This window comes from Acanthaster planci, linkage group LG16 (assembly GCF_054643075.1).
Source record: "Acanthaster planci isolate LZ-2023a linkage group LG16, COTS_SCS, whole genome shotgun sequence".
In the NCBI taxonomy this organism is placed as follows: Eukaryota; Metazoa; Echinodermata; class Asteroidea; order Valvatida; family Acanthasteridae; genus Acanthaster; species Acanthaster planci.
The window spans coordinates 13,690,428-13,716,539 of NC_141792.1; the positions used below are offsets into that span (position 1 = coordinate 13,690,428).

General features: G+C 38.7%; 2 protein-coding genes across 13 annotated transcripts; one reads left to right on the forward strand and one right to left on the reverse strand.

The window, feature by feature from the left end:
* Positions 1–45: 45 nt before the first annotated feature.
* LOC110978959 (lisH domain-containing protein ARMC9-like) lies at positions 46–20,088 on the forward strand. Of its 12 annotated transcripts, XM_087147207.1 has the most exons (32): positions 79–220; positions 1,638–1,804; positions 1,908–2,030; positions 2,607–2,783; positions 3,295–3,543; positions 3,815–3,830; positions 4,062–4,153; positions 4,356–4,430; positions 5,001–5,087; positions 5,428–5,465; positions 5,829–5,849; positions 6,589–6,697; positions 6,795–6,893; positions 7,515–7,605; positions 8,104–8,227; positions 8,634–8,773; positions 8,911–8,987; positions 9,272–9,346; positions 9,546–9,636; positions 10,002–10,057; positions 10,227–10,337; positions 10,739–10,780; positions 11,991–12,115; positions 12,318–12,351; positions 12,593–12,674; positions 12,966–13,009; positions 13,628–13,701; positions 13,804–13,964; positions 14,353–14,454; positions 15,366–15,461; positions 16,082–16,169; positions 16,824–20,088. In XM_087147207.1, the coding sequence occupies exons 2-31, from the start codon at positions 1,733–1,735 to the stop codon at positions 16,132–16,134; spliced, it is 2,736 nt and encodes a 911-aa protein (XP_087003333.1). In that variant the 5' UTR covers positions 79–220; positions 1,638–1,732; the 3' UTR covers positions 16,135–16,169; positions 16,824–20,088. The 12 variants fall into 12 exon arrangements, with proteins under 12 accessions (XP_087003331.1, XP_087003333.1, XP_087003329.1 ...); XM_087147205.1 differs by lacking the exon at positions 16,082–16,169 and having other exon boundaries at positions 46–136; XM_087147203.1 differs by lacking the exon at positions 16,082–16,169.
* A 2,316-nt stretch (positions 20,089–22,404) lies between these two features.
* LOC147796535 (uncharacterized) lies at positions 22,405–26,010 on the reverse strand. Its single transcript, XM_087147215.1, has one exon. It carries the CDS (start codon positions 25,975–25,977, stop codon positions 23,494–23,496), a length of 2,484 nt encoding a protein of 827 aa, XP_087003341.1. The 5' UTR covers positions 25,978–26,010; the 3' UTR covers positions 22,405–23,493.
* Between the last annotated feature and the right edge of the window lie 102 nt (positions 26,011–26,112).

Consider the following 26,112-nt stretch of genomic DNA (forward strand, 5'->3'; position numbering starts at 1 on the left):
ATCTCTTTTACACAGAGCCGAAGGGTTCTTTTCAAACCGAACATACAATAAATTATCTTACTGAGAATGAGGTTGTATCCGAATGCCTTTGCATGTATGCATCCCTCTCTGCGGCTGCTTGTCAATTCGACTCGAGGCAGTCTAGTTTTCATTTATTTTTCATTGAACTTGGATCGATCCTTTGGCCATTGATGACACTAGTAAGAATTCCGATTTTAGGGTAGGGCACTGTTTTCTGTGTAGATTTTCTGAGAAACCGTTGAAAACTTTGCCTAAACATGCTAAATCAGAATGAGTAGGTCCAGCATGTCCATCATCGAACAGCTGAGTGATAGCGGATTGCCATGCATGATTGATTTCCGTAACGAAGGACGCTTGTCACGCTAGATAGCGTTACAAAATTGGTTGTCTATTTGAACGATACTCCATGTATGGCTGTATGGTGTCTGCCATGTCAGCCACTCTGCCATATTTGTAAATGGCAACAATGTGGGTGATACTGAGTGTGTAAACACCAGCATTTTTACTTTCATGATATTGTTAAATTTCAGTTGCGAGAGAAATGTTTTACACATGATGATAATTTACAGGGCAATTGTTCAAGTCAACTTGTTTGACATGTTACATGCCTTAAATTATAGGCCTATGATCTTTTTCACTCTTGCATTCATTAACGTCTGTGACCGTATAGTCGCCAGGTCCGGTCACTAACAGTAGACAGGTCGAAGAGCGCATCACAGCTCAGAGACTGTTTTTAAATTTGGAGAAGTCCCTTTATTTGGAGACAAAAACTAGTTCCCTTATTAAAAAGGGGACATTTTGTCCCTAGTGGGCTTGTGTCAAACATACATCCACGTGCTGTTATCAATTTTTTTCTCCCATATGTTCCACTAGGTATAAGTTATTTAAGTTGTTTTTTATGAACTTTGTGCCATGCCACTCAATTAGCTACAGGCCTACATGTACATGTATGTAAAGAATTGATGTCCAGAACAATTGTTCTGATACGGTCTTTTCCCCTGCCTTTTCTATCCCACTGCATACTTCTGCTGGTAGTTCAAGAAGTAAACGGTAGAATACTTTTCAAACAGCAGCCTTGGCTGTCTCTTTCTGCTGAATCCAATTATGGCATTAAAAGGATCCCCACGGCAATGTTAGACTTCTCAAGCCCACTTGGACAAAAATTATCCTCCTTTCGGGGAAATTCCCTCTTTTGGGGGACTGGTTTTGTCCCTGAATAGAGGGACTTCTCTGAGTTTACGGACAGTCTCCGAGTTGTGAGGTGCGCTATTACTGCCTAATTTCACCACTTACAGTATTGAAGTCAGATTGGTTTCACAGTGAGTTGTGAAATAACTTAATAAGGGACCATGCGACTATGTTACCATCATGGACGTTAGTTTTTCAGTTGTTTAAAATATGATATTCACATTGGCAGATGGGCGTAGGCGTACATTGCCAGTTGTAGGGTTAATCATGTTAGTCTGAGTGGTCAGGACTCGACTTATATTGCTTCTAATGTTACATTTGGCTATGATCTTGTGACGCATTGTAGGTCCCCCCCCCATCAGCAGAGTAGAATTTCTCAAATTCCTTACTTTTTCATTTTGATTCTTTATTTTGATTGGATTTTGTAGGTTTGAATCTCAGCCAAAATGCCCTGTTAGAGTATTTCATCACACTTTAATGTTGGCTTAAAGCTTTCAATCAGTGTGGAATATCATCAGTCATCATGGGATCTAATAGAGCATCGGGGAACACCCTGGTTGCATTTGAAGATGATCTCAATTCCATTGTTAAAGAGGTGAGTACAGTTAAGAGGAGTTTGTCAGAAAAGAAAAATACATTTTATCTTGACAAGAGACCTTTTCAGTTTTGATGCTTTTGAATTTTGTGATTTTTACTAGTATTTAGAATTCTGCAGCTTCAAGACGACATTGAAATCATTTGAGTCAGAAGCCAGAGAGAGAGGTAAACATTTGAAACCTCTTCCCAAGAGACCATGGGATATGAAGAAGAAGGACTTACAGGTAGGAATAAGCATGTCTATTCTGAGCTCGTCAGGCTGGTGTTTAACTCCAGCTTCCTGGGCAAGCTTTAATTGAGAATATGTCTCTCTTGGGGTGCCAGTTCATCGCAGGTTACTTCCCAGTTAATGCCGGTACCCATTTTGTTCCTTGGTGGAGAGAGACAAACAGGAGTTTAGTGGCTTGCCCAAGGCCACAACTTGAACCCCAAACCCTCTGGTCAGGTGTTACAACCACTTAGCCACCTGTACCCTCTGGAGGTAGAAACAGCTCAATCTGAAGCTCAAGCAGTACAATTCAAACCTCATCTGCTAATGCAAACCATACTACATGTATGTTATTCAAGTAATCTCATCTGGATTGGTTCAGTCTATCTAACCCTTCCCAAATACACATAACCACCCCAAGCCATCTTACCCAAATCCAGTATGACCTATCCCATTGCATCCTAAATCACTCCAAAAGTCAATCTTACCTCATCCTATTCCCAATCATCAAAACCTGACCCATACCTTTGTCAACTTCTTGCCACTGTCTCAAGACTTGGAATCTTATATCCAGTTTCTTCATCTTTTCCAGTCCAACTTGCTGTCGCTTTTTAAAGCTGGTTCCCGTAAGGAGTTCTTCCAACTCTGGGATGAGAACATTCCTGAGAGTGTAAAGGCCAATGACCCTGTCTGCAAGAAGCTAGAGTTTTATCTTAGTATCTACTTTGCAATCTACCCCATCAAATACCAACTCACCACAGGCAAAAAGGTGAGTGACCGTATCTGTAGAAGCTAATCTATCCCATCAAATACCAACTCACCACAGGCAAACAGGTGAGTGACCATATCTGTTGAAGCTAATCTACCCCATCAGATACCAACTATCTGTTGAAGCAAACGTTTGGTTCAAGAGTAAAAGATGAAGGGTGAGGTATTTTGTTTCTGCGACTCATGAAAATAGTTCAAGCCCAAATGTTATTACTGCACACTCAAAACATCGGCATAAATTATATGTCACCTCCTGTTGTTGGATGGAAGGTATAATCAACAAAGGAGAGGAGAGAGAGTGGTGTGTACAAATGGCATCTATGTCCTTGTCATATGACTTGTTCCAATCTAGAGAATAGGGCAGTCCATTTGCCATTTTGTAAAGTGTTGGCTCTGTGAAATTTTATTTTCCAAATTCATCCTTACAGCACAGAAAGATAAAGCTTAGTGTCCTTCATTATTGAATTTGATCAGCAAGAATTTCATTTCTCTCTTGATCCTTAATTCCTCAGAGCAAGATCAAAGTGGAGGACTCCATGTTAGCTTTCAAGACCTTCTTGGAATCGCGTGGAGCTGTGCTGAGCCAAACCACAGAATTTCTACCGTTCTATGCCCTTCCATTTGTTCCAGACCCAACTAAGCACCCTTCCTACAAGGAACTGTTTCAAGACTCCTGGGTGCCAGACTTACAGATTCGTCTGGAGAAATTTTTGATGTTGACATTGCCAGCCCATCCGCAGCCTAGGCTGTTTGAGATCTATGTATCCTTGACCATATGAGATGACTATCTTGTTAGTTTATAGCAGACTGTTCTGGATATTCCTCATTTTGAATACACTCTCGTCTTGCAGAATGGAAACATTTTGTTTCATCCACACAAATTCGTTCTCATAATTGAGAAGTACAGTGTTACATTTATGATTTTGGCCAGAGATTAAGGCCAGAGACAAGTTGCGAGAGTCACAAACCAAATTGTGTCTCTTTTTTATGTCCCACTTACATATTTGCTTTTCTTGACTGAGTTTGAAACAGCAAGACCTAAATAACAGTAAGTACATGTCTTGTCACTGACAGAAAGATTTCTTTTGTTAAATGAATTTTTTTTGGGGGGTGCAACGTTGGTTGGCCAGAGGACTGCCTTTTGTCTGTGATCTGAAACTCTGACCGAATCTATAATTGAGACATACATGGACTTAGTTTTTCCTCATGAATTGGTTTTCCTCCCATTTGGAATGTGGCATTTCTCTTGTTAAAAGGACTTTTATAATTTTATATTCAGAAAATGCGGAACAAATGAACCAAATACAGCAGAACTTGGTGGAGGCAGAGAAGCGATGTATGACTTACATCAAACGCTACAACAAGTTGCAGGTAATCTCAGATATTTCACTTCGAGTGGAAGTTTTTATTTCATTTCCTCTTTCCATGTGTGTCATGTATGCCAAAAGACAAAAAACACAATATGTTAGTGCTATTTAATGTTCACTTTCCCCAACTTACCAGGAATGATGCTGACATTTGTAGAGGGTAGAATTGTGGTTGAGGTCAGAGGTCTTATTTATTTCTTTTTCAGGCGGATTACCACAATTTGATAGGAATTACTGCAGAGCTTGTCGACTCTTTAGAAAGCTGTATCAATGGTGATCCGGTAAGCAGTTATCTAAAGACCAATTTTTGCAACTTTCAAATCACTGACTTTAATTCGTTATACAAAATCTGAAAGCTGCTTATCAATGCAGCTGATCATGGGTTAGTGTAATAGTTTTATTTGTTGACAAATAAAAAGTAAAATCTTAATCTCTGAGGAGTAGACCAACATTTCATTGCATTACCATCAGTAATAGAATTGTGTGAAAATGTCATCTTTGGTTCAATACAATCTGTTGGGTGTAGATTATGAATACATGTACATATACTGTTGAAACTAGTGGTGTATTCGAGTCCATCACAAGTCCAGTCAAAAGTCCAGTCAAATAATAAATAAGTCCTTACGAATGAATGCCTTTGTCACAGCTTATTTGAGCAGCTTGTGAATTGGCGCAAGACCGAATGACGAGTGGTGGACTTACAGGGACTAGCAGGGACTTGTGATGGACTCAAATACATCTCTGGTTGAAACTCTGACTGGTTTAATGTGCATTGCTGCATAATTTCTTGTATCATTTTAAAAAGATTAGTTGATATTTTCTATGTTTTTGATGTTTTTGTGCCATTCAAGGTCACACCAGAATATTTACAGACGGTTTGCCAGAGATTGTTCTCCAATCAACTTCGTGAATCTGTGGATGTCAACAGACCATCCACCGTAAGTTGATTTTGTGGTTGATTCTTGATTGTGTAGTTAATTGTTGATTCTGTATCAGACATCATTGTGCTTTCGTTTTTTAAACCTGATGCACAAAGCCGCTCATGTCTTGAAAATACTGTATTCTAGGAATTCAGATTTCAAACTTTGACCTTTATCAGCTCATAAATTCCAATGCTAAGGTTGTTAAAAATGGTTATTTGGTTCAAGAAAGAAATAAGTATTTGCAGATCACGATACATTAATCGATTAATACATGAATTTCAAGTTTTGGTGTGGTAAAAGTTGTCTGATCAAAAACTCGGCCAATTAGTAGTGTTTTATTCTATTTATTTCCTAGGCTGGAGAAATGTTCCGTGCCTCATTTGCACCTCCAAGGTACTGTGAAATAATGTTAATTCTACACTACTGCACAAGAATAATAGCTAAAGATAAGCAATTTGGTTGAAAATATGAATTTGGCATTTTTTGTGGTATGTTTCGTTTCAGTATCACATTCAGATATGAAATCATCCTGTTATCTACAGTGGGGGTTATTGGAACTGGTAGTGTTGTTTTATTGGTCTTTCATTTAATAATTGGAGATATGATATTGTGCACAATTTCTGTTGTAATGATTTCATTCTTTTATATTTTCAGGGGTCAGTGGATTCATTTTCTAATGGATTATTTTGTTTGATTTGTTTGCATGATGATGGTGATGCATGTCCACATATTCCCTTTGTGTTTCCCTCAATGTAGTCCAATTCCTGAGGAAAGAAGGTAAATCAGTCCTCATGTGTTCCAATGTTCTCCCTCTGATGGTACTTTATCAGCAATTTCTTCTGCTGTTGTGAATGTTTTTCATTTCATGAATGTTCTTTGTATTTAATCACATGAACTGTTCATTATATCCACTGCTTAGCTGGCATATCGGAGCATCATGCTTTCAGACACTATCCAAACATTGCATTCTCTTTTTACATCAAATTCTAATGTTACTTCTAACATTTGCCATCTGACATGATAAAACCTCTTTTGTAGTTGTCAGCCATCTGCACAGAAGAATACTTTTATCTGTATCATTATGTCCTTTATGGATTTGATATTTCCGCATCCATTTTTTTCTCAGCATAATTTCTTGTATCAGGTGTTCATGAGTTCTTTTAATTTTAAGTGCAGTTGCATTCTGTATAGTGTGATCACTATTTTCACTCACTTGTTTCTTGAGCATTACATTTCTCATTGTGTCATGAACAATTCCTGAAATACATGTTTTTGGAATTGCAAGCTCATTGCTCATATACAGTGTAAGTAGCTCTGTTGCTTTGTATATTGCACAAGTTTACAGGGCAAATTTACTTTAATTGAATTCCATAAATAGTACTTGCTGTGGGAGCTTTGTGACAAAAAGCTGTTCATACTTCAATTACAGAGGCACTGTTGGTCAGTTTTTAGTCCAAGATTTCCCTGAAAGTAGAATCACTAATTTGGTGCGATGTGTTTGCACTTTGGATTACAGTAAGGAGGATGTACCATTGTTACCATCACTAGACTACGAGAGAGTGAAAAATGATATGATCAATGCTCCATCTAGACAACGAGAACTATTGCTACAAGCTCTAAGATGGGTGAGTCAGACGTTTTCTTTAGAGAGGTTTGTACTTTGTATTAACAGATTGGATTCTGTCAAAAATTCAAGTTGTTGTTTTTGTCTTGTATTTGAAGCGTTTGACACGGAGTGAACCTGGTGAGCAGAGAGATACAGTACTAGCCGCCTACATCCAGCATGACTTGCTAGGATGTGCCGAGGACACTGACCATAGGGTAAGCATGACTTGTTAGGATGTGCCTAGGACACTGACCATAGGGTAAGCATGACTTGCTAGGATGTGCCGAGGACACTGACCATAGGGTAAGCATGACTTGTTAGGATGTGCCGAGGACACTGACCATAGGGTAAGCATAACTTGTTAGGATGTGCCGAGGACACTGACCATAGGGTAAGCATAACTTGTTATGATGTGCCGAGGACACTGACCATAGGGTAAGCATGATTTGTTAGGATGTGCTGAGGACACTGACCATAGGGTAAGCATAACTTGTTACGATGTGCCGAGGACACTGACCATAGGGTAAGCATGATTTGTTAGGATGTGCCGCGGATGCTGACCATAGCGTAAGCATGACTTGTTAGGATGCACCAAGGACACTGAACGTAGGGTATTATTTGTTAGGACGTACCAAGGACATTGAACATAGGGAAAGCTCTTGAATAACCTGCAGTCCTTAACTTACTGACCTCCAGTTGATAGGATGTGTAGAACATAGCATATCCACGCTGTAAGCAAATTAATGCCTGTGTGAAAACAGACTTGAGTATAGAAACACTGATACCAGCAACCCTCTTGCTAGGGTCTGAATCCTATCTTTTGCAATTTAACACAGGATGCTGTAATGGATTCACTGAAGTCTGGTGATGAGGTGACACAGCAGTATATGGCTAGACTCTTCAATGCATTTGCTTCGCTCTCATCAGGTAGAGTCGTGCTTTGAATTCCCTTCATGAAAACAATTTTTAAATATGTGGAAGGAAGTTATTCCAGAATAAAGGCATTTTTGCAAAGTTTAATGCGACGCCTGTTTGCTGGGAAAAAAAAAATATGAACACCTTCAGTTTATATAAAAAGTAGGGAAAACTGTAGGGACTGCAAAATTCTCAATTTGCTTTGGCAGAGAGTAAGAAAAATTGATGTTCCCCAGAGATTCTTGCCTACTCATCAGTGAAGACAAGAAATGTAGGAAATGAAGAATGCAGTGATGACAGTGATAGTTATGTTGAAGATGATGGTGCTATGTTTTGGAAATAATTGTTATAAGATTAAACGGAAGAGGCTGAAAGGGAAAAGGCTGAAAGGAAAAGGCTGAAAAGGAAAAGGCGAAAAGGGAAAAGGCGAAAAGGGAAAAGGCGAAAAGGGAAAAGGCTATGAGATGGAGGTATGAGGATGATAATGATGAATTCATCTTTTCCTGACAGGGAGGAACTATCTTGGGAAGAATGAGAATCTTGTATCTATCCTTCAGATGGCCTTGCAATCAGAAGACAAGGATCCTATCACCAGAGAGAATGTACTAGGTGCATTGCAGAAACTCAGCCTCAAGTAAGTCAACTTTACTTGCTGTCAAATTTGGAGCTTTATGAATCTGCAAAGTTGGGTGCATGGAAGAGAATTATTGCTAACAGGGTGTTGCTGTTAAAAATCTAATAAAAGTGTCCATTGTAAAGGGATTTTAGACAGCCAGTTTTGGTTTTGATTTCTCTTTTTTTGTATAGTTTGGAAATTTTAGGGAAATATTAATTCCAGTGTTGTAGCCAAGAGCACTTTAAGACCTTCATAAGACCACACAAGGCCAACACAAGACTTCTAGTCTGAGTTCAAGCCACAAGCTATTCAAATGAACTGCAACAAAATCATTCCTTTGTTATTGTCCACACTGTTGCTTGTGTCTGGTCTTGTGATGTCTCAACTTCAATACTGATGAATTCCTCCTGTTTTTCTTCCATAGACGTCATCTACAAACATCAATGATTAATGCAGGAATTATCAAATGGTTGATTAGTGTGCTAGAGGATAGTGACTCCTTGTCTGATTATACCCTGGAGTATTCAGTGGCTCTTCTGATGAACCTGTGTCTCAGAACAGCGGGTAAGAAATTCTTCCAATTTCTTGTCAACACTTCGACAAATGTACATTTTAGTATTTGGCAAATTGTTGGAGATCGTGCCCAAGAAGATTTCACAGAATGCAATCTTCTTGTGATGTGATTTTTTTACATTCTGTAGGAAAGACGAAATGCATCAGCGATAAAGCCAACATACTGAAGGTTCTGAGTGACTTGTTGGGTCACGAGGATCAAGAGGTGAGGGATTCCGAGTATCTCAAGTCATTGAGGAGACAAAGGCCTTGACCATTACAGGAAAAGGCATTGGTTTGGATTCTTTGACCACAGAGAGCCACAGGACTTGGGGAAGGATTAACAATAAGTTGGCTGTTGTTATTGCTTGTACTGCTTTTTGGGCAAGAGTCCTGATGTTGTATTTCATTTTGATTTTTCATAAAAATGCTTTTTATAAAGTTTCATTTTCCTTTCTGGGTAGAAAATTACTCATATTACATTTTATTATTACTCCATTACTCTTACAGATCCGTCCATATGTTAATGGAACCCTGTATAGCATCCTTTCTGTGCAAGAAATAAGAGAAGAAGCAAAGGCAATGGTAAGAAATTCCATCTTTGAATGGATGCTTTATGAGGATGAGGGTTTATATGCCATTTTCAAGGAAATGCAGACAGAACGTCTCATAAGTGTTTCTAGCTCTGGATGTTCCTATCGTAATCACGGTTTGATTTAATTAATATTGGCATAAGTGATTGCGTTTTAGCTTGATTTAATGTGGATTATTCCATTATTTCTAGGGGATGGAGGAGACTTTGAAATGTTTCATCAAGGAGGATACACCTGAGATGAACCGACAGATTCACTTCATTATCAAACAACTAAACACAGGTACGGACTGACAGACAGTCTTTATTAGTATGCTAAGCTTAGAGAATAAAGTCTTTTCAAATTATGCATGACAACATCAACATACTAACCAGCATGGTGGTTCTAATTAGATTTGAACCAAGGATGTTTGTGAGAGAACCCATCAAAAGGCATACTATCTACAGGCTTGAGCAATTAGTGTTAAAATTGGCAGAAGTTAAGAACAGCAGAAAATGAAACTTGTACTAAATGGAATCAATGAAGAAGAGAAAGTCTTTAGTTCACTGCTAGAATTAACAAAACAGTCATCTGCATGAGCAGATTGAGATGGTGGGTTGTATGAGTGAGTATTTGCAATGAAATCATGTTTTGTATTTTGGGCTTAGATGTCGTTACCGAAGATGTTGAATCAGACGATGAAGAAGAGGAAGAAGAAGGAGAAGTAAGAGAAGACTAAGAAATGAAAGTAGTTTGTTTAACAGGAGGCAGAGGAACGAGGCGGGGGGATATTGTAGAGTACATACCCAGGAGGGATATGTTTACCCATTGCTAGAGACAACTCCTGCTACAGTGTTTAATCATTGTTAAACAGTCTGAAATCTTCTTGGTAGGAGGATCAAGACCAAGATGCAATGGAAGCAGACTTGGACAAAGCAGAAGCCATTAAAGCCAAGCCAGGAGAATTAGCAGGAGAGAAACTGCTCAGTACAGAGTATCTAGGGGTAAGGAACATAATAGGCATGAATTATTCATGTATTTCTCAAATTATTCAAATGTTTACATTCTTGCTGAATTATTCATATCTTTTTACATTGTGTGTGGCTCTTATAATTATGAAATGCTGTGAGTGACCCGCTGACCTCCCCTCTTTTGCCCAGAGTGTGTTTGTAATTGTTTTCTCATCCATATTCATCTTCTGTGAGTGATTAATGGCAGTGTGTTGGTAATAATTGTAGCTTTTAACACATGTGTCATGATGCTTCATAAGCCCCACATCGTCAAATGTTTGATCTAGTGTTTGGTCAACAGAACTTTGAAATAAAAGCTTTTGGCTTTGAAAGAATTGTGCAAAGAGGCAAATCCTGCGTATTGTTTTTAATTTAACCCGGTTATTCATTTCCAGATGCTGACCAATGCTCAATATCTTTGCCTCTCTGAGGACAAGGTAGCATTAAGCTTGTGCTTATGCATTATTCATATCTATGCATTATTCAAATCCTATTACCCAATCAAGCATGGAAGTTTCTTTAACCGTACCTTTATATATGTTCCAGTGTATCATTTTACAGCCCAGATGGCTGATGTTGTATGTGTTACACTTCCCTTTCACTGTTGTCATAATGGACAATTAATGCATTATTCATATTTAATGCATTATTCATATATTGCATGTTTTCCCGCCCACTCAGGCTTGCTTGGTGATTCCACCCAACATGTCCGTGTACAGTGTTATTAATTTCAAGTTATATGTTCCTAACGTAACCGACATTGAGTAAAACAGCTATTATGGAAGCAACTAACCCCTCACCCTGAGAGTAACAACTATACCTGTTTTGTTTTTACCCAATATTGTACACGGTACAAATTATTTGATTTTTTCACAACTAAAGTTTGTCAAGTTTATTCTTTCATAACAAAAAATTTCATTAACAATCTCTTTGTAATGGTGTCGTATATACCAGCCATGCCTGTAACATTTTTTAATCACGTGACACTTTTGATCCCAGAAAGTCTTTTGTTTTAATGACGTAATAACGTATGAATTGTTTGGTTTCCTGAACTACTTAAGAGTATTCTTTACTAAATGGATGCATTTGTTTTCTGGTACATGTAATTTGTCAACTTGTTATTCTCACACTTTGTGCTGTTTATCTGTGTGACTCTGTGACTCCCAATCTTTGTGTGTGTCCTGTTCTGATTATAGTTCTTAGTGATTTCTGTCTGGTTACTGTTGTTTTGCGGCACATGTAATGTATTTTTCACATGCTCTTCTGTCCTGAGCTGAATTTTCAGAATGTTGGTGTAAATCCAAAGAAAAGCGGTTTTTCGTACATTAATTTTTAAAGCAAAGTTTTTTGTTTGGCAGCTCTATAAAAATTGGTCCAGTGAGGTATTTCCAATTGAAATCTAGAATACAGACAAGGGACTGGAGACAAGTCTAAATGACATTCATTATAATGGCACAAAACACCTGTCATAAATGGAGCGTTCTGGTAGAAAGGGTGCCTTCAAATCACTGACTCAGAGTTACAATTTCCCTTTTGTTTGAGAATGTTTCAGGAATTGCTGTCTGTGATGTCAAGCATGTTGACATGAATTTTAGGGGTTGTGTTGCCATTTGTTGAGGTTTTGTTTTCATTTCTGTCAATATTCAGGGTGCTGCGATGGATGAGAAGCCATTTTCAAGACCAGAATCAGAACGCCAGTCTGCGACAACCTCAGTGCAACGGTCAGCTGCCTCAGAGCGACACTCAGCCGTCGATGTCACTGATGGACAGAAGTAAGTATTTGCCTGTGTTTTGTCTTTCTTGTTGTCTGCCATGTGTTTTTGAAAAGTTCATTTTATCTTATTTGTCACTTTTCCAAGTCTCATCAGAGTCCATCTAGTTTCTGTCAGAATCATCCAAGCCAGACTGGGATTATCAGGATATTTTTGTATAATCCATACTTTCAAACTTCTGTCTTTGTTCGTTTTGTTTCAGCATTCCTGTAGCAGGCAGTAAATCCAATGAACAGGTTAGTCACTTATCCAGAATAGTCATTTGGTACATCTAATTAAATCCAATTTTGAAGTTCCATGTGTTCTTTTCATTGCCTTTATTATGGAACTGCACATAAAAGCTTTCCCGAAGCTTTCTTCCAGTCCAGTGTAACCTTTAAGATTTACAAGAAGAATACATTATCTGACTATCTGTGAGAATGGAAGTATACCTCCTGTTGCATGACTCTTGTTACTATGGTTTGCTGTTGTTGCTAGGTTGTCAGACCACCAACTCGGAGTGGTAGTCATAGCAGTCAACATTCACATCTAGCTGTCGCTGCAGCTGGAGACTCAAATGGTAAGGCACTGTGGTTGAAGTACTATGACTGGTTGGTTTCTCACTCATAAAGGGAATTGCATTTGTTGTACTTTATGTATTTTGAGTAGAAAATAACACATGTCCAATTCCTACCTGCTTGTGGTGAAGACAGTAATCTGGATGTGATGCTGATATTTTTTCCTTTTTGCCGAGGTTTCTTGTTTTAAATCCTAATATATTGATTGTACTGTTTGTAAATTCTGTTTGGAAGGAACAGTCATTTGCTCTTCAACCCTAAGTTATTAACAACTTTTCACCTTTTTCTTGTAGAATTGGAACTTGACAAAGGCAAGACAGTTTCAAGAGAAACTGTGGTGAGTCAGGTTATTGTTATACTTCCAGAGTTGACTTTGTCAAGCTTGTTTAGACCTGTAAAATGTAAACGTTTAGTGCGGCCCATTACAATTCAAATCAAATGTCTGACATCTGAAGTCTCTTTTCAACGTCAGCTGCAGATACAATCGCTCTTTGTTTGAATAAGTTTTGACTTGACTTTTATGACTGGATGAGTTGAAATGAAGTTTAGGAGGACTTATGATGGGCTCAACAGTAACACTGCCGTTCTGGATGGATGATGTAGCTAACCATAACCATATCAAGTTGAATTATCTTGCTAAAAGATTTTCAATACCTGAATCAGTGTTCTAGCCACAGTGGACGGCGCCGGGTGGCACCACCTGGTATTGTAAATTTCCGCCCAACACTCAGGGTTGAAATTGGCTGTGCCATCCAGCATGGATTTTCCAAAAAATGAACTGAAATATTACTGAAAATTTAAATGTACCAATTCGAAAAAAGATCGTATTTTAAGCATCAGAAAGCATTAAGAACTGCACTCACTATGCTTTGTAATCCAAAAATTTACCCGGCACTAACATGATCCCAGCTAGAACACTGACCTGAATACTGTGGTGTTTTTTCTTTCATGACAGGACAACAAAACAGTGCGAAATCCATCAACTAAACCAGTAAACAGTGCCAATGGACCAAGTAGCGCAAAGTACATGTAAGTATCCGTCAGGAATCAAAACATGTCCATTCAGTCAGAGCTGCTTCAAGTTACTTCACAGCGTAGATCCAATTTGAAATGGACTGTTTTATTTTGCAGGAGTGAGTATGAGTTAGCCTTTGCCAGTCGACCCAAGATTCCTCGTGATTCCATCTCTTCCAAGGGGCGACCTAGTAGTCGTGGAATGACCCCTCCCCCTGCACCAAAGGCTTCTGGGTCTCCTCCCTTGAGTAGGCCAAACACAGGAGGCAGTAGACAAAGTAGGTGATCAAAAGGATTTCAGCAGCAAATAACCAAAGATTTGTGAGAGTGTTGTGAGCTGCTCATGTAACAACTCTGAAAATGGTTAAAGATTTGTTGAAATCATTCAAGTTGTTGGTTAGTTGTTGCTCTTGAAAAAAGGCTTATTAACAAATTTAAGTTCCATACCTGAACCTAAACATGATGGATTTTGACCAGATCTTGTTAGCCAAGCATTTTGGAACCAAGGTTTTGTATGTTGTACATTGTCTCTTAGAGAAGATTTACTCAAGTGCATGCTTTAAGTTAAGTGGAAGCTTTTTCCTTCAGAATGACTGTTTCTCTCTAGTATACAGCTTCCAATTTTTGTTTTGGTCAAAGTGCACATTTCTTACCCTCTCTATAAAGCCAAAACGGGTAGCAGATCTGACGCTAGAAATACAAGTCTTCCTCCGGTTGAGAATGTGGAGTTGGATTACCAAGCTCTGAATAGACCTCGTAGCAGCGCTAGTAAGTCCTGGTTTGCTGTGATGGTGGCTGCCAACTAATATGCAATAAAAACACCTGTAGAGTCAATTAATTATCACCAATAGAAAACAATGGAACAGATCTTTTATGGTGCTTTACAATGATGTCAAGAAGCGATTAACACGTCGGGGAAAAATAACAGGAAATTTGAATTTGCGCTGTTAATGTATCAAGCTTTTTAAGTGTGTCAATAGATCAAGCATGTCATCAGCAATTTTTAAAATCTGATTTGCTTCTTGCAGTTCTGCTGCATTACTGGAAAGATTTCCAGAGTAACCTAATCGTGACCCTCCATTTTGCAGGAATTATATTAATTTTACCGCAGTTCTATAATCCTAATTCTTTGTCAGCCTTTGTTTTTATAGAAACCTTAAATATTAAAACATTTCAAATTACATCATTATACAGTAAACAAGTGCTCTATCTAAACTCGATACATCAATCTGCAAGCAATCAATCATCATGAGGGGAGTAATCACTATTGAGCTGCAAAGCATTGTCATGACTGAACTCAGCTAGCCAGGGAACATTAAGATGTTGGAAATACAGACAAAAAGGTTACTTGTAAAAACAAAACTGGATGAAATTATGGCTTGATTGTCAATACAATCCCATGCTGTCACATTTTTACATAGAATCATCATTGTGTCCACATATTTCCCAAAAGTCAACCTGCAAAAAAGTAATGAAGAAAATGTAACTAATAACTACAAATTCACTTTCAAACTGGAGCAGTTGAAATAATTTTCATCTACAGTCTGTGCAAACAAAATAATTAAAAGACCCTTATTGTATATATTTAATACAAATATTTCTACTTTGACATGTATTTTGGCATATTGTCAGTTGGCTCCTGTTAATTATTATCTATTAATTAATTGCTTACATGACAGGTGTTTTATCAGTTATGAGTTCAGTCTCTCTACACATTGGTAGCGGTTCCTCTGACCATCCATCCAGAGAGCAGAGTGGATTAGCATCAGTGAAAAGTAGGCTTGCTGCCGTTGCACAAGACACAAACTATGCATCTCCACTTCTTAGTTTACATTGTTTGCCGACTACACAGTCTTGGCTGTGTTTCATTGTGTGTTAAAATTGTTGTATGTGCATAGATGAAGGCTGATGATTGAGACTCATACTTTGTGCCTTCATTAGTCACAATGTGTTGCTGTCTGTCTGTCTCTCTGTCTGTGTCTCTGTCTGTCTGTCTATCCTTGTCACACTCTTTATGCAGTCCTGCTTTTAACCTGCTGATATTTATACTGATAAGCACAGTGACATGTAACAAGTGTGTTGTTTTTTTAAGAGTTAATGACCATAGCTCACTTTGTCGTCAGCAGGATGTGGTTCATGTAACTATGTTTTATGTCCAGTTTAAGATGCAGGTATCCCAATTTGGTAGATGCTGTCTTCATGTGTCTCAGATTCTTAACATCTACTCTAACTTATCCTCTCATACTCAAAGTCACCTTCCGTATTCAAAGTTCCCGTTTTTCCATTGACCAGTACTTCATTATTTTTGTTTAAATGGGCTTTTGTCTTCAGAGAGCATTGATTGATCATGGGCGTATTTTTCTTTATTTACTGTGCAACCTTCGACCTACGACAGGTGATCGTTCTGTCTTCAGCCCAGGTTCCCTTGAGGAAGATCAGCAGAAATGATTAACCTGCTCAACCCAACTTTTGTTATTCCTGAAGTAAGATCTTTAACTGAGTGCTCATTGTGTTTTGAATTCTCACAGAATGACGTCTGCACCACACCTTGCACCAAATGAGGACACATGGTTTGCCACGAGTTGTTCCTACACAGTCATCACCTGTACAAATGCACTGAAAAATGTCCAGATCCAATTCAAACAATTTGTCTTTCAGTTTCTAATCAGATTCGATATCTATTTTGAAAAACTCTAATATCAGTTTTTATTTTCTTTAAACCCCATAATTGAAAATCAGTGAACTATTGCTTGGGGTATGAAATCAAACGCTAACCAAAATTCGACTCCGCTAGAGTGACCTTTTAAAAGATGCCACTGGCCAGACCGTATGTTTCCTCAGACAATTTGTTGGTTGGATCTGGTCTTTTAAAACCCAAGGAATTGAATTACTCACATTCCTCACAGTGAATAGGCATGATGAGTTGTCAATGTGTCCATTTTTTCCTAATTAATTTTGTCATTTGGTTGTCAATCTCCACAAGTGATGCTTGCTGTGCTAACCACTTCTTTCCCTTTGCAGGACGTTTTAAATACTTGTTTACTACTGACTGAGGTTGTTAGCTTTTCACACAGATGAATGTCTAAACACAAAATATAAGGGTTGGTCTCTTAAAACTCTTTGGGTATATTTTGCAGATATGTCATCATTGAAACAAACAGGCTCAGGACACAGTGGATCAGGTTCGTCAAGAAGTAGAAAGAAATGAGCTGAGGAAAAGCTGAGGATGGAATAAGCTTTTTCTTCTCTAAAATCTGAGCAGTACTTAATCATGTTTCAGTAAGAGAGATGCATACCTATGTGTGATTTATACATGTGACATACACTGGTGAAAAAATATCAGTATTATGTTATTGACAATATAAATGTCCAGTGAATCACCTTCCGCAATGAAAATGTCTTCAGACTTGGAGATTTTATGTCTGATTAAAGTTACTGACAGAGACCAGGTTTATTTCAAGGTATTAACTAGCACTTTACTGTTATGTTATACTTATTGATTTTACATGACATGATCCGTGTGTCCAACAAGTAAGTTCTGTCTTAACTATGCTTTGCTGCCAGTGCGTTAACTGTATTCATGTTGGTATATGTAAGTACACTTTCACACAGAACTTGATGTAACACTGAATGCAGACAAAACCCGTCTGTACTTATGGCTGCCGAATAAGTTGTACAATTTATTTGTAAAAATAATCTTTTGGTTGTGTTTTGACATTGTAATGTCCTTCTTTATGTCAGTAACTTGGGCTTAAAAGAAGATTACAGAGACAGTACCAGGTATGAGGCAGTGTTTGGTACATCTCCTTCCACATAATATTTTGAAGAGAACGGTTATCAATGAATTTTGTAGAAGTGAAACTTTTTCTGTTGCTGATGTGTGCTAGTTTCAATACACTGATTCGTAGATTTCTGATTTCTGGGGAGCTTTGAGTGTATGCCTTGGTAGGTATTCACATCCTGCTGATATGCTCCTCACAAAATCGCTTTTGTGTGGAACTTGTCCCAATGGATTTTTCCTGTGTGACCGTCGCTTTGCCAATAAATGACCTTAGCTGGATCCATTGTACGTGCTAACAATGACACCTTCTCTGCCAATGGCGGAAGCAATCCACATTTTTTCGTGCAGCCGGAGTACTGTATTACAGTTGATATATGGAGATCTATTACTTGGAAATGTTTGTCACAATTAGAAATGTATATCATTGTTTGCCTTGAACAAAAGACAAATTCTTGTATGTATAAAGTATGTTTTACAAAATCAATTTAAGTGACTTATTGACTGCCTGTATTGAATTTCATGCAGGCGTGTATATAATTGTCTTCGTTTCCAACACAAGCCTATAACCTTTCAGGCAGGTACTTGTACACCGTTTGGAGATGTTATATTTTATCAACTTCCTCTTTAGGAAAGTCTTTTTAAGAAAGCATTCAACCTCGAAATTCATACCTTGAATTCACACCTTTGTTTCTGTGGTTTTTTTCATCATATGACTGAAAAACAGGGAAAACCAAATGCAGATCATTTGGAGTTTTTTTAGGATTTCAGAAATTAAACGTAGGATGGTTCATATTTTTTTGATTCAGTGTTAATTTCTCATGTTCCTCAAGGAATGAGTAAAGGAAAAGGACTTTGTTGTATGGTCAGTATTGTAAGTCATGCACTGCGAACATTACACAGAAACAGTGGTATAGTTCCAGGAACAATAGTTGAAGGCCTCCAGCTTTTGTCTTTTCCATTGTATTCCTGTATAAATAATGAACCTTGTTCTGTCACTGTGCTGCTGTGAATTTACTTATTTATTTTTGTGTTGGCAGTCACAAGCCACCATACAGATACACTTTACATGGAATAATATCCCATCACCTTGCTGTAGCATTTATTAGGCATCAGCTTCACACATTACGGTAGAAAATTAATTAATCAATTAATTAATCAAGCTGGACAACCAGTCTTCACTATACAGTACTACTACTAACTATTCGTGATATAATAAAGACATTTTCCAAACTGGGCTATTCTGGTTGTATAGGAATTTTTTTTTGACTGAGCAGACCGTCTTTTTTTTTAGATGTCCGTTTGTTCAGCATACATCTGTGTCAAGGAAAAAAAACACACTACTGACTAAAACTAGAGACGGGGTACATTTGAAATTCATTCATTGATCAGATCAGTTGTGGACTTGTTTGATTTCCATAATCTTTTAGTCAACCTGAGAAATGTCTAAATTGTTTGGTCATTAGTTTCAGTACTTTGTTAGTTTGTAAAACAAGAGAGATATAAGTATACATGTGAGCACTCAAAATCTCATATCAATTGTGAATTGCAAATATACTTATTCCTAACCCCCAAGGGTTGCTGGCCCTAACACCTATATGGGACTTTGTGCACAGAGGCTGTTGGACTTCGTTTTTCTAAGGTATGCCAAACCCAATGCAAAAGCCAGCTGTTTTGGGCCTACCAGACCTATCCCCACAGAATTAAACGCTTTACTACTGTTTACATCTGTGTGGTTGGGGAATGTTAGGGTTAAAGCCCTTATTTTCAGAGAACACATCAAATACAAACAAGGAATTGAAACTCGTTATTACAGGTGTTGTAGTTACTTTCAGGATCCTGACTTATATGGAAATTGACTAAAGCCAAATCTAAACTAGGAATATTGCAGTTTTTGTTTCATTTCGTAGCAGCATGCCATCTAATGTGGTTATAATTTATACATTTTACAGTGATATCTTTTGAAATGCAATCAGGAAGTAAGCCAAAATGAGGTAAATTCTATAAAGCACAAAAATACTTTCCAATTATAATGGCTCCGATGACCTGGAGGTTTCATGCCTAGGAAATATAAATATAACAGTGAGTTCAGCGAGTTCAAGCATTGCTGCTTAATTCATTGTACTTCTCCATGTCTGTGTTGTGGAAAATCACAAGCATCTTTCTCTTGCTGGCAAAATCTATCCACAGTATAAGTAGGATTTTTTTCTACTTACTACATTGGCCTAAGTTGATTCAGCTATATTGCTTGAAGGTGTTCTTTGTAAGCAGAAATGAAGTTTTTGGCTGGTGGATGCAATATGTTGGGAAAACCTAAGGAAATCTGCTTTTCTAGAAGTTCCTGGAAATATGCCCTGAGCAATGTCGCAAATTATTTTTTCAGCATGTTATTCAAAGCTAAACCAAGTTAGTACCTTACTACATGATTGTCATTTCAATTTCACATATCACCGTCTTTTCTTAAAATTCCATTCTTTCGTTGCAATTTAAAAGCTGCTAGTTTACAAGTAACAAAAGGTGTTTGTAGCTGGAGTACATATTTAATAATGCAATTTACAAATCTGTGTACATGTGGGAAAGTCATATGTGTAATAAAATATTTGCAATGAAATATAAAAGCACAATCAAAAGTGTCTTTGTAATTCAATACAGTGGTCTTGAAAAATTCGAAAAAAGCAGGTGCTATTATGATACAGTATCCATGGTAACGGGTACAATTTACTACACTTGAAAAGTATCAACAAATTTTAAAGTAATATGTAAACTGAAGCGTTCCAAGCTCGTCACCCAAGCATAATGAACATTTTATACAGTTACGAAAACCTTGTTCTCTTATTGTTTCAGTAAACACACGATTACAGTCTACTTCAGCTATGTAAGTCAGGAAGGATAGATACATTTTTGTCTTTTAGACTTACAGCGCAATGATGCAAATTAATTTTGCATTGTGTTGTAATTCAGCATTTACTTTTGCGTATTTTACATTTATACATATTCTTAAAAATGCATTTCCCACCCGCAATTTAGGTTAAAATTTGGTACTTGCCTAGATAGTTTTAAAATAAGTTTATAAGTGAGATTACAACTGATTATGGTTCGAGACTGAGCTTGTTGGGAATGCGAGCGCACGGTCCAGTTCGAGATGCCTATTTTGTTTGCAAAAAGTTCGAAATGAAACAACTTATTCTTCAAACCTTATGGTTGTTATTCCAATACAAGGTGCAATGGATACGTTGTACATTTGGAACCGATGTGATGACACTGCAGGCTCAAGGAACACGAGGCAGCGAGAGTTGGACATCATCGTCAAGAATTTGGTGAGTGACTTCCAACCCACTAAATGCGAGTGTAAAAGTTAATAGCCTACGTTGGTCCACCATGCCCCATGCACGTGGAGGTTAAGTTGGAGTTGGAGGGCAATTGCGCTTTCTGCAACTGGTAAGGCTTAAGTAAACCTTTTGTGTATTCATTGAAACTTAATTAAAATAACAAAGAACAACCTCCAAGACATCAGTAATGCATATATAAAGAATTGAGAAGGAGGGCGTGTCGCCGCTATCCCAGCGAACGTTTGATGTCTGGGAGATGGGAGAATCCCACGTCTGTACATACAGAGCTAATCGCACACCAGCGCAGGTGGACTCCTTGTCAGTTGTAATGTAGTGAAGACTGGCGTTCAACCTGGGCTAGCCCAATACTGGAGCCAGTCTAGTACTAGACTCCCACTGTTTGATCACGTTGCTCTACCCCCCCCCCATGGAGATTCTCCTACATTGCAAACAGCTTCCTAAAAGCCCATGTTTCTCACACGCTTCGCGCACCTAAGTTCTTTAATTTGTCCAAACGGCAAAAGAGTAACCTTTATCTTTTTCAAAGAGCCATATACATTGTAGTCCTGACAGACAACCGGAGAAAGAGTTGTCGTTTATATGGCTCCTCTTTCGGAGTGGTTTTTAGTCTTTTAAGAGTAGTTTTCAGTCTGGTTCTTTGAGGACTGACTCGTTCTTCTGAAGAGTGAGTTTTTTCACCAAGTACACCGTAAGTCAGCCTATTTGTGTCCACATGGAGGAACTTAGAGAAGTCATCGGATTTTTATTCCCTCCGATTAACCAATCTCTTGAAAACTGAAGTACGAAGTGTAAGGATGACAATTGGCACGTCATTTACAACATAATGACGATGTTGGGCGCGATCAGTCGCCTGGCACGATCGCCGCGATTTCTACACGATCGCTCAATCTGTTGATATTTAATTTAACCATATAATTTCTTTCTAATTCGGCTGTGAAGATGCTTTCCAAAAAGACCACAATGTCGGATATTTCATACAGGATCGGCTGATGGCGAAGCGTAATCGCACGGTCGTGCTAATCTACAGATCACAGCCACCAAAACGTGCAATGCAATGCATCTCACACATGGGGCCCAGTTGAATTACTAGACCATACATGTACATCGTTGCGTGTCGTGTCTGGTCCTTATTAGTTAGATTAATGTGCTCATTGTATGATTTTTATGCTCTACCTGACCTGTCAGGGTTGATGGAATTCCAGGGGATTTCCAGGGTCTTTCGTATCGCCTCACTACTATTGTTGGATTGAATTAGGGATAAAAGTTATATTGTGAGCCCTTGTTGGCGAGGTTGTGCTTTGGGGTCAAGGTGTGTACAGATTTTAAAAAAGCTTTAAATGCCGCAGAATTGAGACCCATGCGGAAATAACCTGAACGGTAAATGTGTTGAACTATATCTGCAGTTATCGTGGGTAAATAACCTGAACGGTAAATGTGTTGAACTATATCTGCAGTTATCGTGGGTAAATAACCTGAACGGTAAATGTGTTGAACTATATCTGCAGTTATCGTGGGTAATTTAACCAAGGCCTATTTTTCCTCTTCGTCTTTGAATTTGAACAAAAATTGACTTAGTTTGTTGGTCAAGAATATTATTTAAAAACATTTTAATAGGACGATTCAAGATATTGGAACAGACAATTCAAATAAGTAAACCACATCTTGGATTTTAACCGCATATTTGAAGAGTAAGCATCATTTTGTTTTAAACTGTAACAGCGACTAACTAAACTTTTGAAAGAAAGTTTTGACCGGATTTTACTCCGAGACTATTTTCATAAATGCTGTACTTTTCTGTTTAAATGGCAGAGTTCATTCTTTTCGGAGAATACAGAAAGCTTGCCTGGCAGTTTTCACAGGGAATTGTTTTCCTTCACAAGTCTTGCGTGTTCATCAATCCCACATAAACGGAAAAGCAAATGCTTTCAAAGTCTAGATTCGACAAAATGTTTGAAGTAGGCCATATGTGCACAGTGATATTTCTAGTCTCTAAGTATGTGTGGTGGGCAATTATAAGATCGAATTTGGAGGATTTGGAATAGTTAGAACGGATGCCTGGAAACCGAGCGAATAGGCCCTACTGCATCGAAAATACAACTCAATAAGAATTGCGCGTAATTCAATCAAGCTTTTTTTATGTTGAACTAAATTGTTTCAAGTCAAAGATTTAAATTTACCGAGATGAGAAAGTGTATGGAATAGTTTCCCTTTGAACATCTGGTCTGGAACATCTCTCAGCTCTTTCAAAACGGCACTCAAGAGATACTTTTATAACCTTGCTTACGGCTTGTAACAGCTCTTTTTTCCCTGTATTTTACAGCAATAATCTACTTTTACTTTTGTAGCGCCAAGAGCGCCTATTTCTTAGGTAGATTTGTGGGCTTTGTAAATGCTCGTTAGAATTATTATTATTTTTATTAATAAAATTGAACTTCAAAATATTGTCAGAATTACTAACCGATGTGATGGGGGACACAGATTTTGGATAAAAAATGCACTAATAATTACTTTGCTAGAAACTATATGGCGCAAATTTCTCACAAGTTACAGGGGCATCAAAGGGCTAGAGGGTTAGGATAGGCTTTATATTATAAAGTTTTTGCATATTCATAACAGCTGTCAGAGTTAACATGTATTAGTAAAGACGTAATACAAAAACATTTAAGTCGTGGTTATCAGCTACTTCGTTATGTCCATGATGCTAGCATACATTGTCGGCTCCACCTCGTGTTCAGGCAACTTACCGGACGTGTCTGGTTCCAAATCAAGCTCTGCATACATAATGTCATAATCTTTAGTGTCAGGATTCTCATCAGGATCTTGAAGATGATTTGCTGATGCCCCAGGGTTGCCTTCCTCTCTATCCTTGACAACGGCTTGGGTGACGCTTGTCTGTTTGTCATCTCCACAAGGCGATTTGACTGACGCTTCACTCGAAGATGTAGTCGCTGCAGTGGGCTTCTTATTCATCGAAGAGTTCTGCTCTTTTGCTTGAGGAGGAGACTGTTGAGGGAGCGTTGGATCTATCGGCGATGTCTGCGATGCGGATGCTTGTGATATCGGTGGTGTAGATGAGATTCTGTTTGATGAGATTGGCTTTGGGACATTTTCATAATGTGCGGGGCGAAGTTGAGCACTTTTTGACGAAAACATTTTGATATTCCGCTTGTTTGCCACGACAGGTGGTGGAGCTTTGGATTTCTTTGTTTCAGATTCCACTTTGGAAGGTGCCGAACCTTTAATCATAGGTTTGATCATAGCCGTTGGTTTAGAGGCTGGGTTTGAGGAACTTGCAGGTGCTGCCGATGTGTCTTTGTCCTGAGTGGGAACAAATCCAAGCTCAAAGTAATCATGATCAGTGATTTTATTGGATGGTTGGATGGGTTGAGCATCATCAGATGCATCCATTTTCAGTTCTTTCTTTCCGTCTTTTTGGGATGGTTTGTCGGCCTGCACTTCAGCATAAACATGCTGTCCGTAATCAGGTGAAACAATCAGTGGAGATTCGCCTTTAGCTGTCAATTGCTCGTTCATTTTACTATTGCGAGATGCTCTATTTTTCTGCACTTCGGCATACACAGGTAGTCCGGAATTGGGTGAGTTAAGCAGTGAGGAATCAATGACAGTTTTTTTCTGTTCTTTCAATTTACTTCCAAGTGAGACCCTGTGTTTCTGCACTTCAGCGTATACTGGTTTACTCATTGCTTTACCACTCATTTCAGAAGTTGTGTCTTCCAAATGTGTGGTGTGTCCGTCCAGCGTGTCAAGTGCAGGAGCATTCAAAATCGAAGTCCGTTCTGACCGATCTGTTTCGTTCACCGACGGCAATGCGTTTTCATTTTGGAGATTTGTTGTTACACTGTTAGTCGAATTACTGTGAGCCGTTTGTTGGCCAGACATTGAGTCTTGATTAATTTGCTTCATTTCGTGTTGACGATTCTTGAATGTGCCGGTGGAATTCAGGTAAGTATCGGGATGAAAGTCATTGGGTTCCATGCTGATTTCATGAATCAACTCTGGTGGCATTGACATCTGTAGTGATGATTTCTGGTCATTCTGTTTACAGCATTTGCATCCACACAGACAAATGAACAGTATTATTAACAAGAGGAGTAGACCCCCTCCTCCGCCAGCGGCACCTGCTATGATGGCTATCGGGATGCCTGTAGCTGTAGTCGGTTGGGGATTTGTGCTCTGCCTCAAATCAGTCATTGTGTTTGGAACTGTTGAGGGTCGGGCTGAACTATACAGCAGCGTAATCTGTCCCACCGGGTTTGGGGGAGAGTTAGATTCCGTCTCAGTCGCAAAATCACCTGTGGCTTTACTTACGCGGATTTCAGTGGTTGGCGTAGGATTAAATTCAGCAGAGGACGTGGACACAGTTATTGGTCCAATGATGCATGACCTCTCCATACCAGGGAATGCATCTGAACCAATTTTACATTCAAAAGAAATTCCGTTGATCGTTGTGTCTAATCTGAGTCCCATTGATTCTCTAATTAAAGTATTCCAGGTAGAAGTTTGCCAACTATAAATGCTACGAGATCCCTGAATCTGTACTCGAGCTGTTGGGTTACCTTCTTCCGTTGTACAAGTCATGTTTTGTGTGGTCCCATTTTGTGCAGTGAAAGGACCGTCGGGGGAACAGATAGGGTAGATGGCAGCGGGGAAGTAAAACACTTGTAAGAAAGAACTGGCAAATTGCAGTTCCTTGGCACTGTCGCTATCTGATTGTCTGATGCGACAAAAGTAGTCACCAGAATCATATTTATTCAAGTTATAAATATTAAGGAGTTCACTCCTGGGTGTTTCAGCCTGAAGTAGAGTTATGCCGTATTTTGTTGCGTTCAAGCTCACCCCGTTCCTCCCAATCCGCAAGTCTTGGTTCATAACAGTCCTCGACCATTCCAGGACATTTCCGTGTTGTAGCTGGTGACCGTCACATTTCAGTTGCACCATGCCACCCTCCACAGGATCACCCGAGGAATGTCTCATTAAAATCACATTCTGTCCATTAACTCCAACAAATGGACCACTCTGCAGGGAACACCAAACACATAGGAAGAACAAATACGGTCTGAAGGAGCGATACTCGAACTTCATGATTACAGCAGAAACATGAGGTTTACCGGCCGTGAAGAAGAAATTGTTGTTGGCGCTCATCTGTAGCTTGCATATAGACGTACACAGTGTGCCGAGTTTGGACGGCGCGCTTCCGTGTTTAAGTCGCCATCTAATGACATCAGACCCCACAATAGTTCTGCGCAGTGACCTCATGAAAGTCTTTCAACCTGTGAA